The following is a 19,450-nucleotide window of genomic DNA, read 5'->3' on the forward strand; positions in this document are numbered from 1 at the left end:
CAGAACTAGCTCCATTGAAGTACAACGAGGAGTGGGCTAGGATCGCGCGCTGTCCCGGCGGTCTTGGACGAGCGTAAGACGAGCGGCAATGTCGAGCTGGATCTGAACGACATTGCTTAGATAGTTGAGCATGAGCACGTCTGCCAGATGCGCGTTGAACTCCTCTTCCAAGCCTTCCTGGCCTTCAGCGTCAGCATCGTGACCAGCAGCGAGGGTAGCGTCATTCGGGTTGCCATGCGAGAGTGTCTGCCCTCTGCCGGCTTGGGGCACTGCGGCAACAGTCTCTAGCAAGTGACGACCTATTCTGGCGTCGCCTTGGGTCGCGCCTGCGTTGACAGAGGCGACATAGGCAAGAGCGGCATCGAGCATGACAGAGACCTGTCGGAGCAGCTGCCTGAGTGAGCTCAATGGCGAAGGTGGCAGGACGATGCCGCCCGCATAGGCTGTCGCAGCATTGACTTTGGTAGTGGTTGCGCTCGTATAGGCTGGTTGTGTCCATACGTCGACTGCTCGCGACGTCAGTCGGGTCAACGGGGAGGGAATGGCTCGGCTGACCTGCGGTACGTTCGCTCTCATCCACTCTGAGCTCATTGGCGACAGGCAGAAAGGCGAGATTCTGGAGCTTCTTCTGTACGCCGAGCTGTGCGCCGACATAGGTCTTGAATTGCAGCGTCTCGGGGTCGAGCGTAAGGTGGATTGCAGGGAAGGGCGCCGTCTTGGAGGCGTACTTGTCGTGGATGAGCGGCGTAAAGGTGAAGAGCTTGGGCGCAGTGGTGTACCAGCCGAGTATATGGTCCTGCTGAGAGGCTGCACTCCTCGATGTCGAGGCCTTGTTGAGCAAATTGAGGAAATCGTCGTTGTCGTGCGAGTCGTCAATGAGCAGATCGTCCTCCCGAGTTTGCGGATTGTTGATCATCGAGTAGGGCACGCCGAAGGACGACCTGATCTCAATCTCTCCATTCTGCGCATGCTGCAGTGCTCAGCAGGCAAGCAAGGCAGGCCAGATCACCCAGTCTCACCTCACGTCTGACGCCCAAGAGCGTGCCGAGCACTCGGTCTTGCTTCTCCGGCCGTCTCAGGTGATGGTCGAGGATGCTTGCAAGCGGTACGGGCCCTATGAGCACCTTTGTGACCGAGCCCGAGGCCGAAAGTGCGCTGGCGGCAGCGGCAGAACTTGACGGTGCCACGCCGCCTGTACTGCCCACAGTCGAGGCGATTGTCAACCCGGACCCATAGCCGGCTGCACCTGCTAGCGGCCCAGCGCCGGCATGACCCAGTCTGAGCGTCAGTGGTGCGACGGTCGCCATTTGCCGTCGCTTGTCCGTCGCTCGTCCTCTACGTCGCGAACTTTTTCTGACGTGTGGCTGTCGAGTGACAGCAGGCCGGCAAGCATGGCGGGAGTGACGAGCTCAGGCGAGCGTATCACCTCTGCCGCAGCGCTCTTTGCGCCTCAAGCACCCGCCCTCCCGACTGGGCCCATCCCTTCGACGACGCCTTCATCAGCCTCGAAAGTTTTCTCTAGCCAATTCACGACAGCGAGCGGCAGCTTGGCGACAGTCTCTATCGACACATTCGCTGAGCAGGCGAGTACCTAGCTGAGTCTGTAGCCTGTCGTGCTCATCCGCTATGTGGGAACGCGCAGATTGCAGACTTGCTCGATGCCCTCAGCCGAACGCTACCTGCCAATGACAGGCTGTCGTTCGGCGAGCAACTCAACACGCAAGCCAGCGAAGCGGGCGAGGATGAGGTCATGCAAGCAGAGGTACTCACTGGCGCCCTGAAAGAGATGACGCATCGCGGTCTGGCAGGCCAAGTGGACGCGGCAGGTCAATCGGAGCGCTGCCTGCTTGCAAGACTGCGCTGACGAGGCTGATGCAGATCTCGAGGGTTTCACGACGCTCGTCATCATGCTCGTCAATCGACACTACAAGCCAGTTTCGCAGGAATACGTCAGTGCGCTCGACTCGCTTGCCAACGTCATCCTCGGCGCAGGCGCGACTGCAGGCACAGGCAGATATACTTCGTCCGTTTGATTTTGCAGCGGATGGTGACGATACTGATAGAACCTCACAGTCTCACTGCTCTCTTCAACGCGCTACCGGCTAGCTTCCCGGCGACAGCAAGACTTGAGCATATCACCAGACTGATCGAGTTGGCAGCTAGCTCATCTGCCGCAGCTTCTTCTTCTGCGGACCTCGAGATTGTCCTGCCTGCTATTGCTCTTTTGCCCACATGGCTGCGAGAATGGCAGCTACTCGACTCCGCCGAGGCGCTCGCCGCCGTCACAAAGATCGTCGGCTACCTGTCAGCACCCGCACTCTCGCATAGATACGAGAGTGAAGCACAGAGCCTCATCTATTCCTACCTCGCACTCGTGCCAGACAGCTCTACATTGGATGCCTCTCAACTTGCAGAACAGCTCGTGGTCCTCTCGCTCGGTCTGCCGAATTTCTACGACATCGAGAAACTGACCGGGCTCGCGCGCGTCAATAAGCTACAATCCTCCCGGCCAGATCTCGTCGGCCTACTTGAAACCCTCCTCGCAGGGACCGTCAAGGCGCTCGTCTCGTTGCTTGACACGAGCAAGGGTGCTGCCCTTCTGTCGAGCCACAAGCTTGACAAGGCTAGTCTGATCAAGAAAGGCCGCCTCATGATCCTCGCCGATCTGTGTAGTGCGAGGATAGGCCAGACGCTGGGCTACGATCAGCTGGAGGCTGCCCTATCACTCGAAGCAGATGGTTCGGCTCCCAGCGATCTCGACTCCGATGAGCGTGCCATGCTCACAGAGACGTGGGTCATCGAGAGTAAGTGGCGCGACAAATCTTGCATAGCACACGCTCATTCGTGTTCATGAATCACAGCTATTCGATCAGGACTACTGAATGCTCGCATCCATCAGCCGACGCTGACCATCTCCATCGTTCGCGCATCGTCTCGCATATTTGGTGCATCTCATTGGAAGGCGCTGGAGGAGCATCTCTCGTCCTGGAGAACCCAGCTGGACAACGTCATCAGCGTCGTCGACCAGGCGGCAGGCGGCAGCAAGACGCTCAACCGACCCGCGCCATCACTTCAGACAGACGACCTCGAAGACGAATCTCTGATACCTGAGAACCCGGCGGCAGCGATTGCAGTGAGCTAGTGATGGTGTACGACAAACAGAATTGTACAATCACTGCAACTCGCCCTGCTATATCTATATCATAGATCGCGATCCTTTAAGCTCTGGATACGTCCTGCCATTTGCCAATCTTCGAGCAGTAGCTGGAGTGTCGTGACAGTCGCCTTGCTCTTCTCGTTGAAGCCAGCCCTGTTCGCTTTGATACCGTCTTGCACTAATGAGCCCAAAAAGTTGATGAACACGCGACCGTATGCTTCCGACAGCGTCTTGCCTGCCACTTCAAGTACGACGTGAAGCATTTGTGGAATTGGTTCGAGACCGACGAGAGGTGTCTTGAGCACGAGGACGAGCCAGCGCCATGCCGCGGCCGGTCTGAGCTCCTTGGGAACAAGTGCGAGCTGCTCTGTAGATCGCGCGGGTCCTGGCGGCTGCTCCATAGGTGAGGTCTGTACGATGGCCGCCCAGAGCGTGAGGATGCCGGCTTGTCTACTTGCATACTGTATGCTCGATTCGCCCGCACTAGCTGGTCGGTAGCCGAGTAACTTTTGATGCTCTTCCTCCGTCATTGCCTATGCTGGCTGCTCAGATTGAATATTTGAACGGAACAGAGGCACGTACCGATGCCTTTGGCGGGAAAGCAGCAGTGATCCAGAAGCACTTTTTGACAAGACGTGCCATCAGGACGCTTCCGAAGCGATCGTGGCCCGCTAGTATCAAGCCGAGTACGATCCGCGCCAGTGGAAAGGCAACTTCTCGTCGGCTGGTGATCTCCGTCTCGGCTTGCGCTATCAGCGATTTGCTGAGGTGATTGCACAACCAATCGTAACAAGCTGGTGTGGCTTGCGCGCGCTGCAAAGTCGCCCCCAAATCTTGCGTCTGCATATGGCATTAGCATCTCACGTCTCGTTGGCAAAGCCGTACGATTTGTATGATGTCGCGTGCCGAATTGGTGACCTGCCCTATGCGCTTTGTGATCTGGCGTTTCTCTGCGAAGCAGGTCGCTTTCCAAGTCGGATTGGCCTTGACGAGAGGCAGAATCTGTGTCTTTATATGCTATCGTTTCAAGCAGGACGTTAGCTCAGGAGCGAGGTTGCAAAGGCAGGACGGACCACCATGAGATCTCGGTGACGCTGCCATTCTTCGAGAGGCGACAGCCAGCCTCCGACGCCCGCCTGGGTGGTCGTCTGTGCGGCAGCTTTTGCGGCGTCATCCTTTGCCTTTTGTTCTGCTGCCAGTTTTTGGCGCTCCTCGGCTGCTTTCGTCGCAGCCTGTGCAGCTTCCTTCTCTCGACCTGCCTTGGCCTCCGCTTCTGCTTTCGCTTGCGCTTGTTTCGCGGCTGCTTCCTGCTGTTCCTTCTGCTCGCGCGCTGCCTCTTCGCGTGCGACAGATGCTTTGTGTTCGGCTATTCTGATGGCCTCGTCGATCCCCTGGCCGAGGTGATATGATGAGCATTATGCGATCCGAGATTCTGGCGACCGGCTCACCCTCCAAAGTATCGAATTACGCGCTTCAAAGGCTTTGACCGTGCGATCCTCGTCCTGGCGTCGGGCGATCTCGGTCTGTTCGAGAGCGGTGGTGATGGCGTCTATCTCTCTGCGAGTGCTGGCTTTGTCATGCTCTCGGCGAGCCTGGCGCCCGGCGAGATCGGCAAGCGTGCGCTGGCCCTGTCGTTGGTGTTGTGTCTGTCGCGCCTGTAGCTGTTTGCGCAGTCACGAAGGATGAGACACAATGCACGTCATCGGAAGGGCTTGGACTGACCCAGGACTGTCGCTGGGCATCGGCATTCCACTGATCCCATGGGTCAGATTGGCCTGCATCGCGCAGTGCAGCATGACTGATCTCGCGTGAGCAGTCGACGTGAAAGAACGAAAGCAGCGCACCGAGAGATCTCATCGAGCTGTGAAGGGGCATAAGAGTCCTTCGAGGACAAGAATCCGTCGGAGTCGCCGGCCTCATCCTCGTCTGAGGAGTCGGAGAGCTCGACGACGCGAAACATTGTGCCTGGTATGCGACTTGCGCTTGGCCCAAAAGACTGTGACCGTAGTCGATTGGCGAGTGAGAGGGAGGGAGGCAGGACGAGCGTTGGCCCTGTCTGCTGTGCGTCTTGTCTGTGCGCCGAGCTAGCATTGTCTCTGTGCGCGTCATGGGCGTACGAGCTCAGGCAGTGCGCCTCAGAGCGGCTGTCGGACAATGTGGACGATCGCGCTACGTTCTGTGATCTATGAGACTTGCTGTCGGTCGAGGAAGCAGACGGAGGGGCAGGTCGAGTCGGCGCAGTGAAGCGGCTGTGACTGATCGACTTGAGCGGCGTATCCATGACGGCTGGGGCGTCTGAATCGCTCTCACTGTCGTCAGAGTACTCGTGGCCATCGTCGTCGTCATCTGCATGCCCTTGGGGCACCCCGAACTTCATCAAAGGCCCAGAGCGGGTGCCACTTCAGGCGAGGCAGCAGACGATGTCGACGACACGCGCGCGTACTTTTATGACCGGCAGCGTTGCGCCCTGCCGCCGGTCACCGGGCCAGGCTCATCCAAGGGTGACGACATGGCAAGTCAGCTCAGCGATCGAGTGGACGAGCTCAGAGCGATCGTTGACGCCGACCGACTGCCCGAGATCGACGAGCTCAGACGGTTCAAGCATCAGATCATTGGCAATGTCGACAGAAAGGCACGCTTTGTCGAACTGGATGGTGCAGAGCTCCTCTGCAAGGTCATCGACCTGGCTGTTGAGATCCCGCAATGGTCAGACTGCGACGACACGCTTCACATCGAGTTAGCGACAGAGGCCATGGTCATCTTGACAAGTCTCTGCCAGCCTCGAGTGGACAGCTTGCTCAAACTGGTCGGCATCGTGCCTGCTTGTGTTCTCGGTACCGTCAGCAAGATAGTGCACTCGTTCAAGACCTTCGCGCTCATCGAGAGCTCGCTCAAATGCATCAGGAACCTCTACATCTCACTCAAAATGGTCTCGAGCAGCGCCATCGTCTTCAACCCCGCCCCCTTGCCCTGCTGCGCTCCCTTGTCCTCGAAGCAGCTCAGAGAGTTGTCATCAGAGGGCGCATCTTTCCAGATCGCCATCGACGCTGCCTGGGATGCCTACTTTGACCAAGAAAACATCTTTCTGATGCTCAGCCTCTTGTGTACCTTCACTTTCGGCCGGATCAGTGCTGCCACAGGCTCTTGGTCTCGCCTTGCAAGACAGCAGTCCGAATCTGCTGCGGGCACGATCTGTCAGACCATCGCGGAAATGTCTCGTGGTGGTGACGACATGGTCTCTGTAGCCAGTGTCGGTCGCCGGATTTGCAAAGAACACGACTGTATGCTCCTGTACATGCTCATGACGATGACGCTCGCTCGCAGTCCCCAGGTGAGGCGCAGATATCTGTACATCAGCGCAACTGGGCTGATAAGCCCGTCAGGTATTACGCTCGGCTTACCAGTTGATTGGCGCCATCGCCCCGCATGCAGAGCCTGACATCATGGCGCTCCTATGTACGTCTGAGCTGTCTGCACCTTCACCTTGCTGACTCGCAGCAGCCAAATCTGCGGCTGATATTCGCGACCAAGAGCCCTCTGTCCAGATTGCCATGGCATACTGGTAAGCCGAGCCGCCAACCCAGCTGACGATGATCTTACCTCTCCTCTGTAGTCACGTCAACTATTCCGTGATGATGCCGGACTGGGACAAGCGAGGGTATGCCGCGGAAGATCGAAACGATGTGCTTCCTCTGCTTCTCTCATTATTCGACAAGGAGCCTCAGATAGCTCTATCGGCCTGCGCCTTGTTGACAACCCTCGTCACGGACTGTGAGTCTGCGCAAGAGCTCGCATGCAAATTGGACGCGTTCTCTCAGCTGGACCGTCTGCTGGAGACTACCCAGCTCCCCGGAGGCTACTCAGATTCGGCGGAACGGCGACAAATGCGGGCACAGCTACGTCAAGTGTGCCGTCTCGCTGTCCTCTGCTGCCCGCTCCTGACATGGTACAACAGCACGGGTTACTGGCAGTCGCTGCCCTGTGCCTGACGCGAGATGACCTGCGTCGGCAGATGGTCGAAACGAAGATCTTGCCAAAGATTGTTGCTTCTCTCAAGCACGAGCATGCGCCCGTGCGTGCAGCTGCTTGCCAGTGTGCCAGAGCCATCAGTCGTAGTGTCAGCTTGCTACGAACGTGTCTCCTGCAAGCTGGCGCCGCGCTGCCCCTTGTCGATTTGCTCCGAAACGAGGATGAGGATGAGCCGGTCAAGATTGCTGCGACGGCCGCGATATGCAATCTCCTGCCCGACTTCTCTCCCATGAAAGAGGTATGTCGCTTGCCGTTTCTCCCTTCGAGACGATCTGACTTTTTTGTGTGTGGTCAGCTACTCATCGCCAATGACATCCTACCCAAGCTCGTCGTCTTTGTGGATTCGCCAAATGTTCTGCTCAGGCAGTATGCGTTGGCTGCACTCAAGAATGGCGTCTACTGGGCCGAACACGATCTCAAGAAGCTTGTCAGCACAACCTTGGGCTGGCAACGCCTGCTAGAGTACTTCGCGTATTTTTCAATCATCAGACTGGCTGATATAGTTTTGCAGGTTGTTTGACGACTGCGAAACGACCATTCAGGTGCACGCGCTTAGCTTGCTGAGGAACATCGCCTGTACCCGGGTCGAAGATGTCGAGATGGCATTGCAAGGCATGGGCCCAGAGTATGCCTCCTTTTCCGCGGCACTGCAGAGTCTGACGTAGGCGCAGGGCTTGCTTCGATATGCTAAATCGAAAGCTATGCTCGAAGCAAAGCGAAGTCACGCTGCAGGCGGTCTATGTCTTGCTTAACATCGCAACGGGCGATGTGCGGCACAAGCAAGAGATCATGGATCGACCAGATCTGCTCAAGTCTCTCCTGGCAACACTTGTGAGGCTACAATGGCTTCCCGCATGCGTATGGGTTGACTGGCATTGCAGTGGCACGAGTCGCCCGATATTCGCATTGCCGCACTCTGGTGCATCATCAATCTCACGCCCTCCGAGCGGAGTGAGCACGATAGCCATTCCAACGCCCATGCGCTCATCTTGGTATACAGAGGGCGCATACGAGGTCGCACGCAAATTCGCAGCGCAAGGGGTAGGCAGCCGGCTCGAGAAGCTCAAGGAAGATTCATGTTACGACGTGAGCGAGCGGGCTGCCGACATCCTCGATACGTTTCAGTGGGCGGGCTTTGCGCAATGAGCACAGCTAGATGCAGTGAGCGTCCTGTTGTACAACATATACAGTGATCATCGATGAGGTACTTCGTCGTCCGCCGCCTTTCAGGCGAAGCGATGGCGCCGAGACGAGTATTAGGCACCTTTGCAGGCAACGATCTTGACCTTGCCTACGGGACCCATGACTTCGCTACCTTCCAGCTTGAGCGTCGCATCGGTGAGGATGAACGTCCAAACTTCATCACACAGCCTATACGTCTTGAGATGGCCTTTGACGGTGCACTTTGTCTTGAGACTGCTTGCAAGCACAAGTGCGGCTGCCTTGTCAAACTGTCGATGGCCGGCATTCATGAGCATCTCACACCCTGCCAGCTGCAATGACTGACCTTTGCAAGGACTTTGAGAGCTAGCTGGGGATTGATGTGACCCGACTGTATCAGCTCGTCTAGGGCGTCAGTCAGCGATAGCCCGAGGCTGCAAGGTCTTTGTCAGAGGAAGAACATAGCACACGGGGCTATACAAGCACCTTGATCGCCGGTAAAGCTCATAGAAGTTCTGCTGGCTCGCCATACGGCTTTGCCTCGGTCACTTTGAGAGAGAGCGCGAAGCGCGTTGGCTCGATATCAATCTACCTATCATCTCAACAGGAGTGCATTTACAAGTTGGCTTGGACAAAATGCGAGACTGATTGGCCAGGCTGGAGCTTCTTCAGCTCTGCCTTGATGTTTTCATAATCTAATGCTGCCTTCGGATTGCTTCGATGGCCTTCACCTGCGATAAAAGCAGCGGTATTGTCTACGAAGAGACCCATGACCGCGGTAGGATCTGCTGAGCTTCGCTTGCCTGTGGAACCAGACTTGCGTCCCGGTGCGAGCCAAGCGACATCGCTGAATGTGGTATGCGTGATGCCTTGAACAGTGACAAGGGCGGATGATGGGTGATCTCTAACAGCGGGTCGGAAAATCTTTACTAGCTCGTCAAAGTGACCTGACAGCTCGTTGCGATCAGCGGTGCTACAACCATCAAGGCACTGCCTCACCTCTCCAGAGTGTGAAATTCGGCGAATTGATGGCGAGCAAGGGTATCCGTGAATCTGGTCTAGTTGTCTTCGAAAGTGGCTCCAGCCACGGATCAAGCAGCGTGGCCGAACGAATGCCTCTTGCTGCAAAAGTAGAATCTGCGAGTGCGGCCAGCACGGTGGTACCGCCGAACGAATGTGATGAGAGATGCACGTTGTCGTAATCGACGCGCTGCCAGGCTTGCGTATCGATGTCTGCCACTTCGCCCGATGCACGGCCGGAAGTGAAGCCAGTAGCACCAGAGACGCGCAAATTGTCCTGTATGCTCTTCTGCGGATCACGACCGAAGCGTCTCAATGCATCGACGGCGGCGACGAGCTCGGCGGTGCGCATCGCTAGCTGTGCATGTCGCAGACCCATCAGCTCTGCAGGCCGAGTCGAACGACTGCATGTCGATCAGCTCCAGGAGCACCGAGAGCGGCAGGGTACGTACGGCATATCGTCATACTTGAGGTAGCGTACGATGCGAGGTGCCTTGCCGTTGACAGCAGATGCCGGTCCCGAGCCATCGCGATGTTCGAGGGCTGCGACGACAAAGCCTCGCGCGGCGAGCGTGCCGCAGTACTGACTGTACATCTGGCGACTGCCTGCCATGCCGTGCGAGAAGACGACAAGGGGATGTTTCGCAGCGGAGGCAGGCTCGGCCAACGGTGCATTGACGAAAGCTGGCACGCGTATGAGCGCCGCAGCAGTCATGAGGATGGGAATTGCCAAAGCGCGTTTGTAGCCCGTCAAGCTCGCATAGTCTGCATATCCCCCGGCTGTGGCGGAGAGGGGTCTGTTCATCCATGGCAGTCGCTCGTAGGATCTGCCCCTCTCCAGTCGAGCGGGGTAATAGAGCGTCATGAGGATCGTGTCGAGTTTGAGCGCCGGTGAGCCATCTGGCAGGGTGACAGAGTCCGAGGCAAATGTCTGCTGATCGCATGGCAGCTCAAGCTCGAGTGTGCCGACTGCATGAGGTGCCGATGGAAAGCTCTTTGAGACATAGTCCGTATAGCCTCGCCTCGCGTGTCTGCTCGCCCAGTTCTTGCCTTCTGAGGCCTCTGGGTTGACAAAGGCCGACTCTCTGAGCGCTTCTGTCGGCGTCTTGACGTCTGGCTGTGACATGGCTGCGATATGAGGCGGAGCAGGCAGCCGAAGCACACTGAAGAGGGTGGCGACGGTGTGACGCGCGCTTTTGACTTTGACATGTGGACGACATCGACGGCATCGAGATGACGACATTGAGCGTACGCCAGCCATGAAGCAGGTCGACGAGCCTTTGCCAGACGCAGAGCCAGACGAACGTACGCCGCTTCTGGCTCGGCGAGATGCAGGGGAAGCGGGCCAGCAGGTCGCGGCAAGCAGAACGCCGCTGCCTGTCTTTCAGGTCTTCATTCTGTGCAGCCTACGCTTCTGCGAGCCAGTCGGCATGGCACTCATCTTCCCCTTCGTCAACCAGCAGCTTGTAGAGCTGGGCATTGCAGACGAAGACAACGTAGGCTACCTCAGCGGCGTCATAGAATCACTCTTCAGCTTGGCCCAATTCGCGACGATCCTACAGATAGGCAGGCTCTCGGACCGGATAGGCAGGAAGCCAGTCATCCTCGGAGGCCTAGCAGGTGTCACGCTCTCTGCTACTGCCTTTGGCCTCTCGCAGAGCTTTGCCGCCATGGCGATCAGTCGTGCGCTGGCGGGCGGCTTGAACGGAAACGCCGCCGTCATCAAGTCTATGCTCGCCGAGCTGACGGATGAGACAAATCAAGGTCTCGCTTTCTCGTTTCTGCCGCTCTCGTGGGCATTGGGAACCGTCGTCGCCCCGCTCATTGGCGGCTTGCTGCCTCATCCGGTCGAACGCTACCCACGTGTCTTTGGCCGCTCGACTTTCCTGAAAGCATACCCATAGTCAGTCCTTCGCCTCTGTTGGCTTGCGTGTCTGACACCACACAGCAGCTTTCTGCCGTGCTTTGTCGGAGCGCTCTTCCCGCTTTTTGGCGTCATTGTAGGCTCATTCTTTCTGAAAGAGGTTTGTCGGATCTACATCGTGCTTCGGGCGGGCTTCTGACAACCCATGCAGACACTGCCGTCTCGAGTGAACCGAGAACTAGACAAGGGGCTAGGAGGAGAAGGCCAGCAAGAGATAGACGCACACGATGGGCTGCCGCCTCCGCCGCCTGTCGAGCTGGTCTCGGACGAGCGTCCCACAGTGCTATCACTGCTTCGCGATCAGCAGATCGTCGCCATACTTGTAGCTTACTCCTTCCTAGCGCTTCAGACCATCTCGCTGGCTGCGCTGGTCCCACTGTTCGGTTACACGCCCATAAGACTCGGCGGACTATCGCTATCCGAGCCCGATTTAGGAGCAGCATTGAGCTTCCAAGGCTTTGCTGTGCTCTTCTTCCAGGTCATCGTTTTTCCGATTGCGCAACGACGCATGGGCACACTACCGCTCTACCGTTCAGCGATGGCAATGTATCCTTTCGTGTTTGTACTATTACCAGTCACACATCTCCTCGCAAAACAACAGAGCGATCGCACAGGCTTGTGGATCTTCCTCCTCTTCACTCTGCTCGTCTCCTCGATCGGCAACATGGTCTTCGGCTGCAATATGATCATCGTCAACGGTGCAGCACCGAGTCAGGCGGCGCTGGGCACTCTGAACGGTCTGGCACAATCGTGCGCCGCTCTTGTACGAGCCATCGGGCCGGCAGCGTCGACGGCCTTGTTTGCTTTCGGCATCGATCATCACATCCTGGGCGGTCTGCTCATATGGGTGCTCCTCTTCGCTGTCTCGCTATGCGCCTTTGCATCCACCTTTGCACTGAAAGACAACAAAGCGGCGTGGCGACAAGCCGAGCCGCGTAGTCAGACGCCATCCCGGACGCCGCGGCAGTTGAGCGAAGAGAGCAGCGAAGCGGGTCGATAGAGGCAGTCTTGTAATTTCAACTTGCCCGGCGGTAGAGAGACGAACAGTCTATGTTGTAAATTCGCGCACTTCGATCGCAGGCCCTTGCGCTGTTTTGAGAAAGACATGAGCTATCGGCTTTGGCTTCTTGCCTCGGCTTGTCGAGAGCAGCTCCTCATCTTCATCGCCTCTGGCGACGGTCGCAACCGCGGACACAAGATCGTTGATGTTGGTGGTCAGTTGCTCGGAGGTCAGCGACATCTGCTCGAGCTAGACGAGTCAGCCGCCGAACACGGAGCGGGGTATCCATCATACGCACCCTCCCGATGGCTGCCCGAACGACACCTTGCGAGTCTGCCCTCCAATCGAGTCCGCCGCGTGCATCTTGAACGGCTGTCTTGATGTCGTTGGTGACGGTGCCTCTCTTAGCGTTGGGCATTAGGCCCTTTGGACCGAGCAATCGTGCCAAGCCTTGCGTCCGACCGATGACAGGCATGAGGGCAGGCGTAGAGATGACCTTTGTCGGATTGATGCGACCCTGCAGGATTTCCTCGCCCAACTCGCCTCCGCCTACGATGTCTGCACCGGCCTGGCGAGCCGCCTCGGCTTCCGCGCCTTCCGCAAAGACAAGCACGGTCTCACGCTTCTTCGGGTTGGCAGCTTGGTGAGGCAGAAAGAGCCGGCCTCTGAGCGCGTTGACATTTTGGGTGTGGGCGAGGCGAGTGTGTATCCTGATCTCGTAAGACGTCGAACGATCGCCTCGGGCCTCGGCCTGCTTGCTCGTATGAGCTCGAGACACCGACAGAAGCTGAAAGCGTACCTTAAGACTGGCGATGACCTGTGGCAGCGAGAGAGCATTGACATCAATATTGGCCGCTTTGCCTTTGCCCTTTGAGGAGGCCTTGAATGACTGCAGGGTCGATGCGACTGCGCCGGGTTGAAGGGAAGTACTTGCTTGTGTGGCCAGGGTCCGTACGCCGAATCGAGCTGCCATCTCTGTCTTTGTCTCTGTCGAGGGTCGTCGGCAAAGCTGGCAAAGGCGCGCGCGCGGCTGCCGCCCTGGCTGTCGTCACGACTTTGCCGCTGAACCCACATCGTCATCATGGATGAGGCGAGCTCGCTTGGATGGCTCGGCAGCGTTGGCTGATGGCAAGCATCCTGTTGACAGACGTACGACTACATCATCCTCGGCACGGGTCTCAAGGAATGCCTTCTATCTGGTTTGCTGTCCGTCGACGGCAAAAAGGTGCTTCACATGGACCGCAACGACTACTACGGCGGTGAGAGTGCCAGCCTGAACCTCACCCAGGCAAGTCTGAACCCACACGCTCGTGTGCGAACGCGCGCTGACGCCGACGGGCAGCTGTACAAGCAGTTCAAGAATGGCGCCGAACCGCCCAAGGAACTCGGCCGTGACAGGGACTACGCGGTCGACCTGATCCCAAAGTTCATGATGGCCAACGGAGAGCTCACCAAGATCCTCGTGCACACCGACGTCACGCGCTATCTCGAGTTTAAGCAGATCGCAGGCTCGTACGTCTACCGCGACGGGCGAATCTCCAAGGTGCCTGCGACAGAGATGGAAGCCGTCCGCTCGCCGCTCGTCGGCCTCTTTGAGAAGCGACGACTCAAGAACTTTCTGACCTGGGTCGCAAACTACAATCCATCCAATCCTGCCACACATCAAGGTGGGTCGACCCCTCTCGACCCACGCGAAGACAAGTTCTCATGCATGCGCAGGCATCAATCTCGACCAGACATCCATGAAAGAGGTCTACACCAAGTTTGGCCTCGAACTAGGCACGCAAGACTTTGTTGGACACGCACTTGCGCTTCATCAGGATGACATGTCGGTGATCCATAAACCTGTTCACCCGTGCTAGCTCAAGGCCGTCGTCCAGGTATCTCAACCAGCCTGTTCGAGACACGTACGAACGCATCATTCTCTATACGACCTCGATGGCCCGGTACGGCAAGTCGCCGTATATCTACCCACTGTATGGTCTAGGCGAGCTCCCCCAAGGCTTCGCTCGTCTCTCGGCTATCTATGGCGGCACGTATATGCTCGATAAGAAGATCGACAAGATCGAATACGACGACAAGGGCAAGTTCATCGGTGTCACCTCAGAGGGCGAGACCGTCAAAGCGGCCAAGCTGATCGCTGACCCGACCTACTTCTTGCCCGAGCCGGGCGCCAAAGAAGAGTCCAAGATCTTCGAAGAAGGCAAGGTCGTGCGCGCCATCTGCATCCTCAAGCACCCCATACCGAGCACAGACGACAGCGACAGTCTGCAGCTCATCATTCCGCAGAAGCAAGTTGGACGCAAGAATGACATCTACATCACCGCTCTGTCTGTCGTGCACTCCGTCTGTGCCAAGGATATCTACATTGCCATGGTCTCTACGATTGTCGAGACTAGCACGCCCGAGCGCGAGCTCGAAGCAGGGCTCAAGTTGCTCGGACCCATCTACGAAAAGTAGGTCGGCCTTTTGCGCAGTAAATACAGTGACTGACGACAGCGTGACAGGTTCGTGTCGATCGTGCCGCTGTATATGCCTGCTTCATCCGGTAACCACGACGGTGTCTACATCTCGCGGTCGTACGACGCTACCAGCCACTTCGAGACTGTCACGGACGATGTCAAGAATATCTACCTTCGCGTGACGGGCAACGAGCTGACACTGAAGAAGCGAGACAACGCGGAGGATGACGGCATCCAGGGCTCGGCCTAGCCCCGCATGATGAGGATTGTCAAGTGTTGTCTCTGCAAGCATCGTGATCATCTGTCCTGACTGCCTTTGCCGGTACTGATCGTATCGGTTTGCTCGGTGACCATTTGAGGTCATTGGGCGTGAGCTCAGAGATGTGCCAAGGCAGCCTTCGGTCGACGACGCGAGTAATCTGACCAGCAGAGTCGATGAGAGGTATCTCTGCGAGAAGTTCGATTGCTCGTCGGCGGACATAGCGCGGCGTGATGTCGTGTGGGCCTTTGAGCTTGCCACTGTGGGTGCGATAGGGCGGCAATTTGCGAGTCGGCCGTGTCAGAGACCGGCCCGCTATCGCGTTGGCGGCTGCTGACGGGATCGCATCCCGCTTGCGTCCACGAGCGCTATGTCGGGGAACGCTGCGTGAGCCAGAGCGAGTCATTTCGATCAGGCTCGTGACGGCAGACGCGCCCATGGGCAGGGGCGGATTGAGCCTGCCCACTTTGTTGGCCCAAAACCGCCAATGGATGTTGGCTTGACGACGCAGCGAGAGCGGACCTACGATCTGGGCCTCTGGACTGTTTGGGTCGACGGTGGCCGGCATGGTAGGCGGCATGGCAAAGTGTGCGTTGGAGACTTGCTTGTCGATCGTGAGGTTGCTCTTCATCAGACGGCGCAGCTCGGGGGAGTAGGACGGCAGCGCCGAGCGAGGGTTGCCCGGTATGAGTCGCTCGAGCTTGTCTCTGCGTGAGGGGAGCACATAGGGCTACCGTCCGGGTCATCAGCAGAGGCATAATAAGGCTGGTGCGCGCTGCTGACTTGCCTGCAGCAGGAGGTGTCTCAGCGGCCCTCGTCTGCCGTAAGCGGTGCGCAGGATGCGCTGGTAGGCATGCACATGGCCGTCGTTCGCCCACTGGAACGAGTTGAGGATGTCTCGAGCTTTGCGTGGCAGTCGCTCTTTTGCTTCGGCGTACGTTGCCGCTCGGTAGGTCGACCGGAGCCTGTCCTTCCAGAATGCGACCGAGTGAGCATCAGGGAAGGCCCTGATCTCCCGCCAGATGTGACGGTACAGCCCTCGCAGGGAGGCGGCATGCATCGGAGCCGGAGCGGCTCGCTGGCTCTTTTCTTCTGGGGGCAGCGACTCGCCAAACCCCCCGGCTTGTCCCTCGATCGTTGGACTGGATGACGGCGACGACGACGTCTTGCGCTTGAGGACGGACAGCAAGATGCGCAGGATCCTGTCGTACGCAGAGGACCACACGCCCGGCCAGCCTTCGACGTTCCAGAAGAGACATCACTATGCGTTCACTGACGTCGGCCTCGGTCAGGGCGGGTTTGGCGTGGTGATGAAGGCGACCCAGATCAAGGACGATACGCCCGTGGCGATCAAGAAGGTCCCCAAGAGCGTCGTCAAGGACAAGGTGGCCTACCGCCGGATTGTGTCCTTCATGATCGACTCGTCCCATCCCAACATTGTCAGATTCCTCGAGGCATTCGAGTCCAAGCACCATTTCTACACGGTCTACGAGCTCGTCGAGTCCAAGCAGGACCTCTTCGATCGCTTGCTCGACGTCAAACACTTCACCGAGAACGACGCCAAGGCTGCGATGCGGTCTGCTCTGTCGGCGACGGCCTACCTGCACGACCGTCAGGTCATCCATCGCGATCTCAAGCTCGAGAACTTCATGATGCGCTCCACCCACTCCGGTCCTGGCGATCTCGTCCTCATCGACTTTGGTACCAGCCTTGTCCTGCAGGATGGCCAGGCCGGCGGATTGACAGAGGTCACTGGCACGCCGGGCTACATGGCGCCCGAGATCTACAAGAAAAAGGGTTATTCCTACCTGGCCGACATATGGTCACTCGGCACGGTCTGTTGGATGCTCCTCTCTGGCCGGTCTCTCTATTCCACCTCGACAGATTATCCGGTCATCATGAGGGAAACTCTCGCGTTAGACGAGGCGCCCTTCCCGGAGCAAGTCTTTCACGACATCACAGACGACGCAAAGGCTTTCATAAGGCATCTCCTGGATCCATCACCCAGCACGCGGGCGTCCGCCCGTGATGCACTGGACCACAAGGTCAGCCATCTGCCTTGCCTCTCGCGAGTTGAGCCTGACGTGCGCGCCGTCGGTACAGTGGCTGAGCAGGCAGGCAATGACGCCCAAGTTTGACACGTCCCATAGGACGCCTGCCAGCATGGAAAGCGATGCTCATGGCTTGTTGCCAGAAAAGGGTCAACCGAAGCTCGAGGACGGAGCGACAGTCAACGATGCAGAGGGGTCACGCTTTGCGGGCACGGCGACGATGCCCCACGAGCTTCTCGATCCTCACTCGGCTCCCGACTCGGGTACCAACACGCCCAAGCCGACAGATATGGCCAAGGCGCGAGAGAAACATACTGGCGAGGAACTGATGATCTCCAGCGCCTTGTTGGAAAGGGTGAGAACGAGGCAATGATGATGTCTGTAGGATTGCGAATATTACACTTGCATTGTATACACTGCTCACTGTCAATCCTACCGTCGTCTGGGCGGGCTCCGACTCCTTCGCGAGCTAGACTGTGATCTTGAGTCGCGATAGTTTCTCCTATCCCGGTCATCGCGTCCGCGCCGGTCATGGCTAGGTTCATTCCTGCGCTTGCTCGGGCGGTCATCAAAGTCAAAAACCATGTCGTTTCTTGTCCGACCGGAGGCATGGTTGGACGAGGTGATACTCCGTGAGCGAGACTTCTGCGTTAATTGCTTGGGGCCAGTCCGGCCCTGTAGCCACTGGCCGTGCAGACCAGATACACCTGTTGGGCACGATTAGCTCGCGCTGATGCTGGCTCTCGAGGGCGCACTTTGTGAAAAATCAACGTGTATCCGGCGGTCGTCAACGAGAACATTGTCCATCTTGAAGTAAGCTCGCTCTGCCTCTTCCTGCTTGTCAAACTCGATGAAAGCGTACTGCAGAGAGTCGCCCGTCTTCTTGTCCTTTATGACTTCGCAGCTCAGAATGGTGCCAAATCGCGAGAAGATGAGCTCGAGATCCTCGGAGCGGGTAACGGCGTTGAGCTTGCAGACAAAGAGGATATTTTCTGGCGGTCTGACGTCTGCAAAGGGCAGATCGCCCACGATTTCGAGTGTGAGTGCTTGCGCCTGTGCCTCTCGTTTCCGTCGGGCTTCTTCCTTTGCCTCTGTCTCCTCGTCATCGCTCAGCACCTCTTCGTCACCGACACGGAGAGAAGCCAGCTGGGCTGCTGTCGGGACGGGCGATGCAGGCGGTACGACGAGGCCCTCCGGATCGTCAAATGGATCGTCTGCCGCTCGTCCGACATGTCAGCCGGTTCAGACCACGCTGCGTCTCTCGACCGCCTACCTAGCACGATGACGTGGCGAATCCGGATATCACGCAGAGGACGGCCTTTCTGATCAAGGAGGGCCTGGTTGATCTTGTCGAGTGTATCGAAACCTTCGACGGTGTGACCAAAGACAGCTTGTTTGCCATCCAGGTAGCTCAGATTGTCGGCGAGAGTGAAGAAGAATTGAGATGCGCAGCCTTTGCTGTCACCTTGCCCGGCAACAGCCATAGAGAGTGTGCCCTTGGCGACATGTCGCAGAGCGGGCGCACGTATCTCTGGGGTGAAGTACCGGGACGAGTGCTGAGGGGATCCTCTGGGCAAGAGTGCAAAGACAGAGCTACCGCCTGTTCCTAGATCCGTCGGATCGCCCGTCTGAGCGATGAAGTCTTGTTGCACTGTACGACGAGGGGATCAGAATGGGCCAGTCGAGCATGCAGGCAAGGCTGACCGTTGAAGAACGAGTTGAAGTTGTAGTAGTACATCTTGCAGAGCTTGAGAAAGTTGAGGCATGTCTTCGGGCACTGTTCTGCCTCTAGGTCGACCACGATATCGCCCAGAGATGTCTCGAAGAGGACGGACATGGCCAAGGCGTGGCGGCAGCTGGTGCCCGTGTTAGGCGCTTGCTTGCTCGTGTTAGGGCGGGGCACCGCAGCTGAGAGACCTCGAGACCAACATCGTCGCGCTTCGCGTCTGGCGGCGACAAGCGATGATGCTGCGAAAGCGCGCAAGATCTGCCGAATCTGTCGTCGACGAGGTCATAGGCAAGGAGAATGTCTCGCCGAGTCAACGCAGCGCTTTCCGGGGGACGCCGAGGCGGTGCGAATCGGCAAGACCCGATGTGCTGTCTTTGCGTATCTCACCATCAACACGGCCACCACATGCGAAGCCGTTGACCCCTACCCGACCTAAGAAAAGGATTGCGATGACGCAGGGCGAGATGGATGCGCTGTGCGGTGCGCTGGCGGGCAATGATTCGACAGACGACCTCCAGGATGATGTGCTCACCACGCCGCTTACTTCGCCACAATTTCCTGGCCCCCCCACGAGATCAATGAGAGTACCGCTAGCGCAGCAGTACCTCCGACTGCGCGTGCTCTCTGTCTCGGTCAGCTCTGGGACCCGTAAACAAAG

At 57.8% G+C, this 19,450-nt stretch overlaps 11 protein-coding genes across 11 annotated transcripts; 5 read left to right on the forward strand and 6 right to left on the reverse strand.

Annotated features, from left to right (window-relative positions):
• Positions 1–36: 36 nt before the first annotated feature.
• Positions 37–1,307, reverse strand: L969DRAFT_91819 (uncharacterized protein; the record flags this gene model as incomplete). Its single annotated transcript, XM_014715503.1, has 3 exons — positions 37–506; positions 556–961; positions 1,020–1,307. The coding sequence occupies 3 exons, from the start codon at positions 1,305–1,307 to the stop codon at positions 37–39; spliced, it is 1,164 nt and encodes a 387-aa protein (XP_014570989.1).
• An 84-nt stretch (positions 1,308–1,391) lies between these two features.
• Positions 1,392–3,142, forward strand: L969DRAFT_91820 (uncharacterized protein; the record flags this gene model as incomplete). Its single annotated transcript, XM_014715504.1, has 5 exons — positions 1,392–1,583; positions 1,643–1,826; positions 1,879–2,023; positions 2,074–2,804; positions 2,862–3,142. 5 exons carry the CDS (start codon positions 1,392–1,394, stop codon positions 3,140–3,142), a joined length of 1,533 nt encoding a protein of 510 aa, XP_014570990.1.
• On the reverse strand, positions 3,115–5,567 carry L969DRAFT_84222 (uncharacterized protein). The gene is made up of 7 exons (XM_014715505.1): positions 5,002–5,567; positions 4,880–4,955; positions 4,606–4,818; positions 4,231–4,548; positions 4,043–4,174; positions 3,740–3,997; positions 3,115–3,690 (listed from the first exon to the last, which is right to left on the reverse strand). Exons 1-7 carry the CDS (start codon positions 5,532–5,534, stop codon positions 3,202–3,204), a joined length of 2,019 nt encoding a protein of 672 aa, XP_014570991.1. The 5' UTR covers positions 5,535–5,567; the 3' UTR covers positions 3,115–3,201.
• A 47-nt stretch (positions 5,568–5,614) lies between these two features.
• L969DRAFT_84223 (uncharacterized protein) lies at positions 5,615–8,395 on the forward strand. Its single transcript, XM_014715506.1, has 10 exons — positions 5,615–6,488; positions 6,541–6,613; positions 6,659–6,719; positions 6,771–7,062; positions 7,113–7,424; positions 7,482–7,648; positions 7,698–7,811; positions 7,858–8,017; positions 8,068–8,137; positions 8,187–8,395. The coding sequence occupies exons 1-10, from the start codon at positions 5,667–5,669 to the stop codon at positions 8,330–8,332; spliced, it is 2,217 nt and encodes a 738-aa protein (XP_014570992.1). The 5' UTR covers positions 5,615–5,666; the 3' UTR covers positions 8,333–8,395.
• A 47-nt stretch (positions 8,396–8,442) lies between these two features.
• L969DRAFT_44413 (uncharacterized protein) lies at positions 8,443–10,493 on the reverse strand (the record flags this gene model as incomplete). Its single annotated transcript, XM_014715507.1, has 6 exons — positions 8,443–8,637; positions 8,694–8,781; positions 8,834–8,881; positions 8,967–9,294; positions 9,347–9,771; positions 9,820–10,493. 6 exons carry the CDS (start codon positions 10,491–10,493, stop codon positions 8,443–8,445), a joined length of 1,758 nt encoding a protein of 585 aa, XP_014570993.1.
• A 70-nt stretch (positions 10,494–10,563) lies between these two features.
• On the forward strand, positions 10,564–12,371 carry L969DRAFT_145067 (uncharacterized protein). Its single transcript, XM_014715508.1, has 3 exons — positions 10,564–11,270; positions 11,316–11,391; positions 11,443–12,371. The coding sequence occupies exons 1-3, from the start codon at positions 10,627–10,629 to the stop codon at positions 12,289–12,291; spliced, it is 1,569 nt and encodes a 522-aa protein (XP_014570994.1). The 5' UTR covers positions 10,564–10,626; the 3' UTR covers positions 12,292–12,371.
• L969DRAFT_14580 (uncharacterized protein) lies at positions 12,340–13,264 on the reverse strand (the record flags this gene model as incomplete). Its single annotated transcript, XM_014714903.1, has 3 exons — positions 12,340–12,531; positions 12,590–13,042; positions 13,091–13,264. The coding sequence occupies 3 exons, from the start codon at positions 13,262–13,264 to the stop codon at positions 12,340–12,342; spliced, it is 819 nt and encodes a 272-aa protein (XP_014570389.1).
• Positions 13,265–13,372: 108 nt separating this feature from the next.
• L969DRAFT_91826 (uncharacterized protein) lies at positions 13,373–15,003 on the forward strand (the record flags this gene model as incomplete). Its single annotated transcript, XM_014715509.1, has 6 exons — positions 13,373–13,381; positions 13,439–13,579; positions 13,634–13,958; positions 14,011–14,119; positions 14,172–14,747; positions 14,799–15,003. 6 exons carry the CDS (start codon positions 13,373–13,375, stop codon positions 15,001–15,003), a joined length of 1,365 nt encoding a protein of 454 aa, XP_014570995.1.
• Positions 15,004–15,022: 19 nt separating this feature from the next.
• Positions 15,023–16,072, reverse strand: L969DRAFT_100867 (uncharacterized protein; the record flags this gene model as incomplete). The annotated part of the gene is made up of 2 exons (XM_014715510.1): positions 15,023–15,742; positions 15,800–16,072. The coding sequence occupies 2 exons, from the start codon at positions 16,070–16,072 to the stop codon at positions 15,023–15,025; spliced, it is 993 nt and encodes a 330-aa protein (XP_014570996.1).
• Positions 16,073–16,202: 130 nt separating this feature from the next.
• Positions 16,203–17,436, forward strand: L969DRAFT_14583 (uncharacterized protein; the record flags this gene model as incomplete). Its single annotated transcript, XM_014714904.1, has 2 exons — positions 16,203–17,057; positions 17,116–17,436. The coding sequence occupies 2 exons, from the start codon at positions 16,203–16,205 to the stop codon at positions 17,434–17,436; spliced, it is 1,176 nt and encodes a 391-aa protein (XP_014570390.1).
• Positions 17,181–18,960, reverse strand: L969DRAFT_84230 (uncharacterized protein). Its single transcript, XM_014715511.1, has 4 exons — positions 18,768–18,960; positions 18,337–18,714; positions 17,819–18,277; positions 17,181–17,770 (listed from the first exon to the last, which is right to left on the reverse strand). The coding sequence occupies exons 1-4, from the start codon at positions 18,898–18,900 to the stop codon at positions 17,496–17,498; spliced, it is 1,245 nt and encodes a 414-aa protein (XP_014570997.1). The 5' UTR covers positions 18,901–18,960; the 3' UTR covers positions 17,181–17,495.
• Between the last annotated feature and the right edge of the window lie 490 nt (positions 18,961–19,450).

This window comes from Mixia osmundae (genome assembly GCF_000708205.1).
Source record: "Mixia osmundae IAM 14324 unplaced genomic scaffold scaffold_1, whole genome shotgun sequence".
NCBI classification, from domain to species: domain Eukaryota; kingdom Fungi; phylum Basidiomycota; class Mixiomycetes; order Mixiales; family Mixiaceae; genus Mixia; species Mixia osmundae.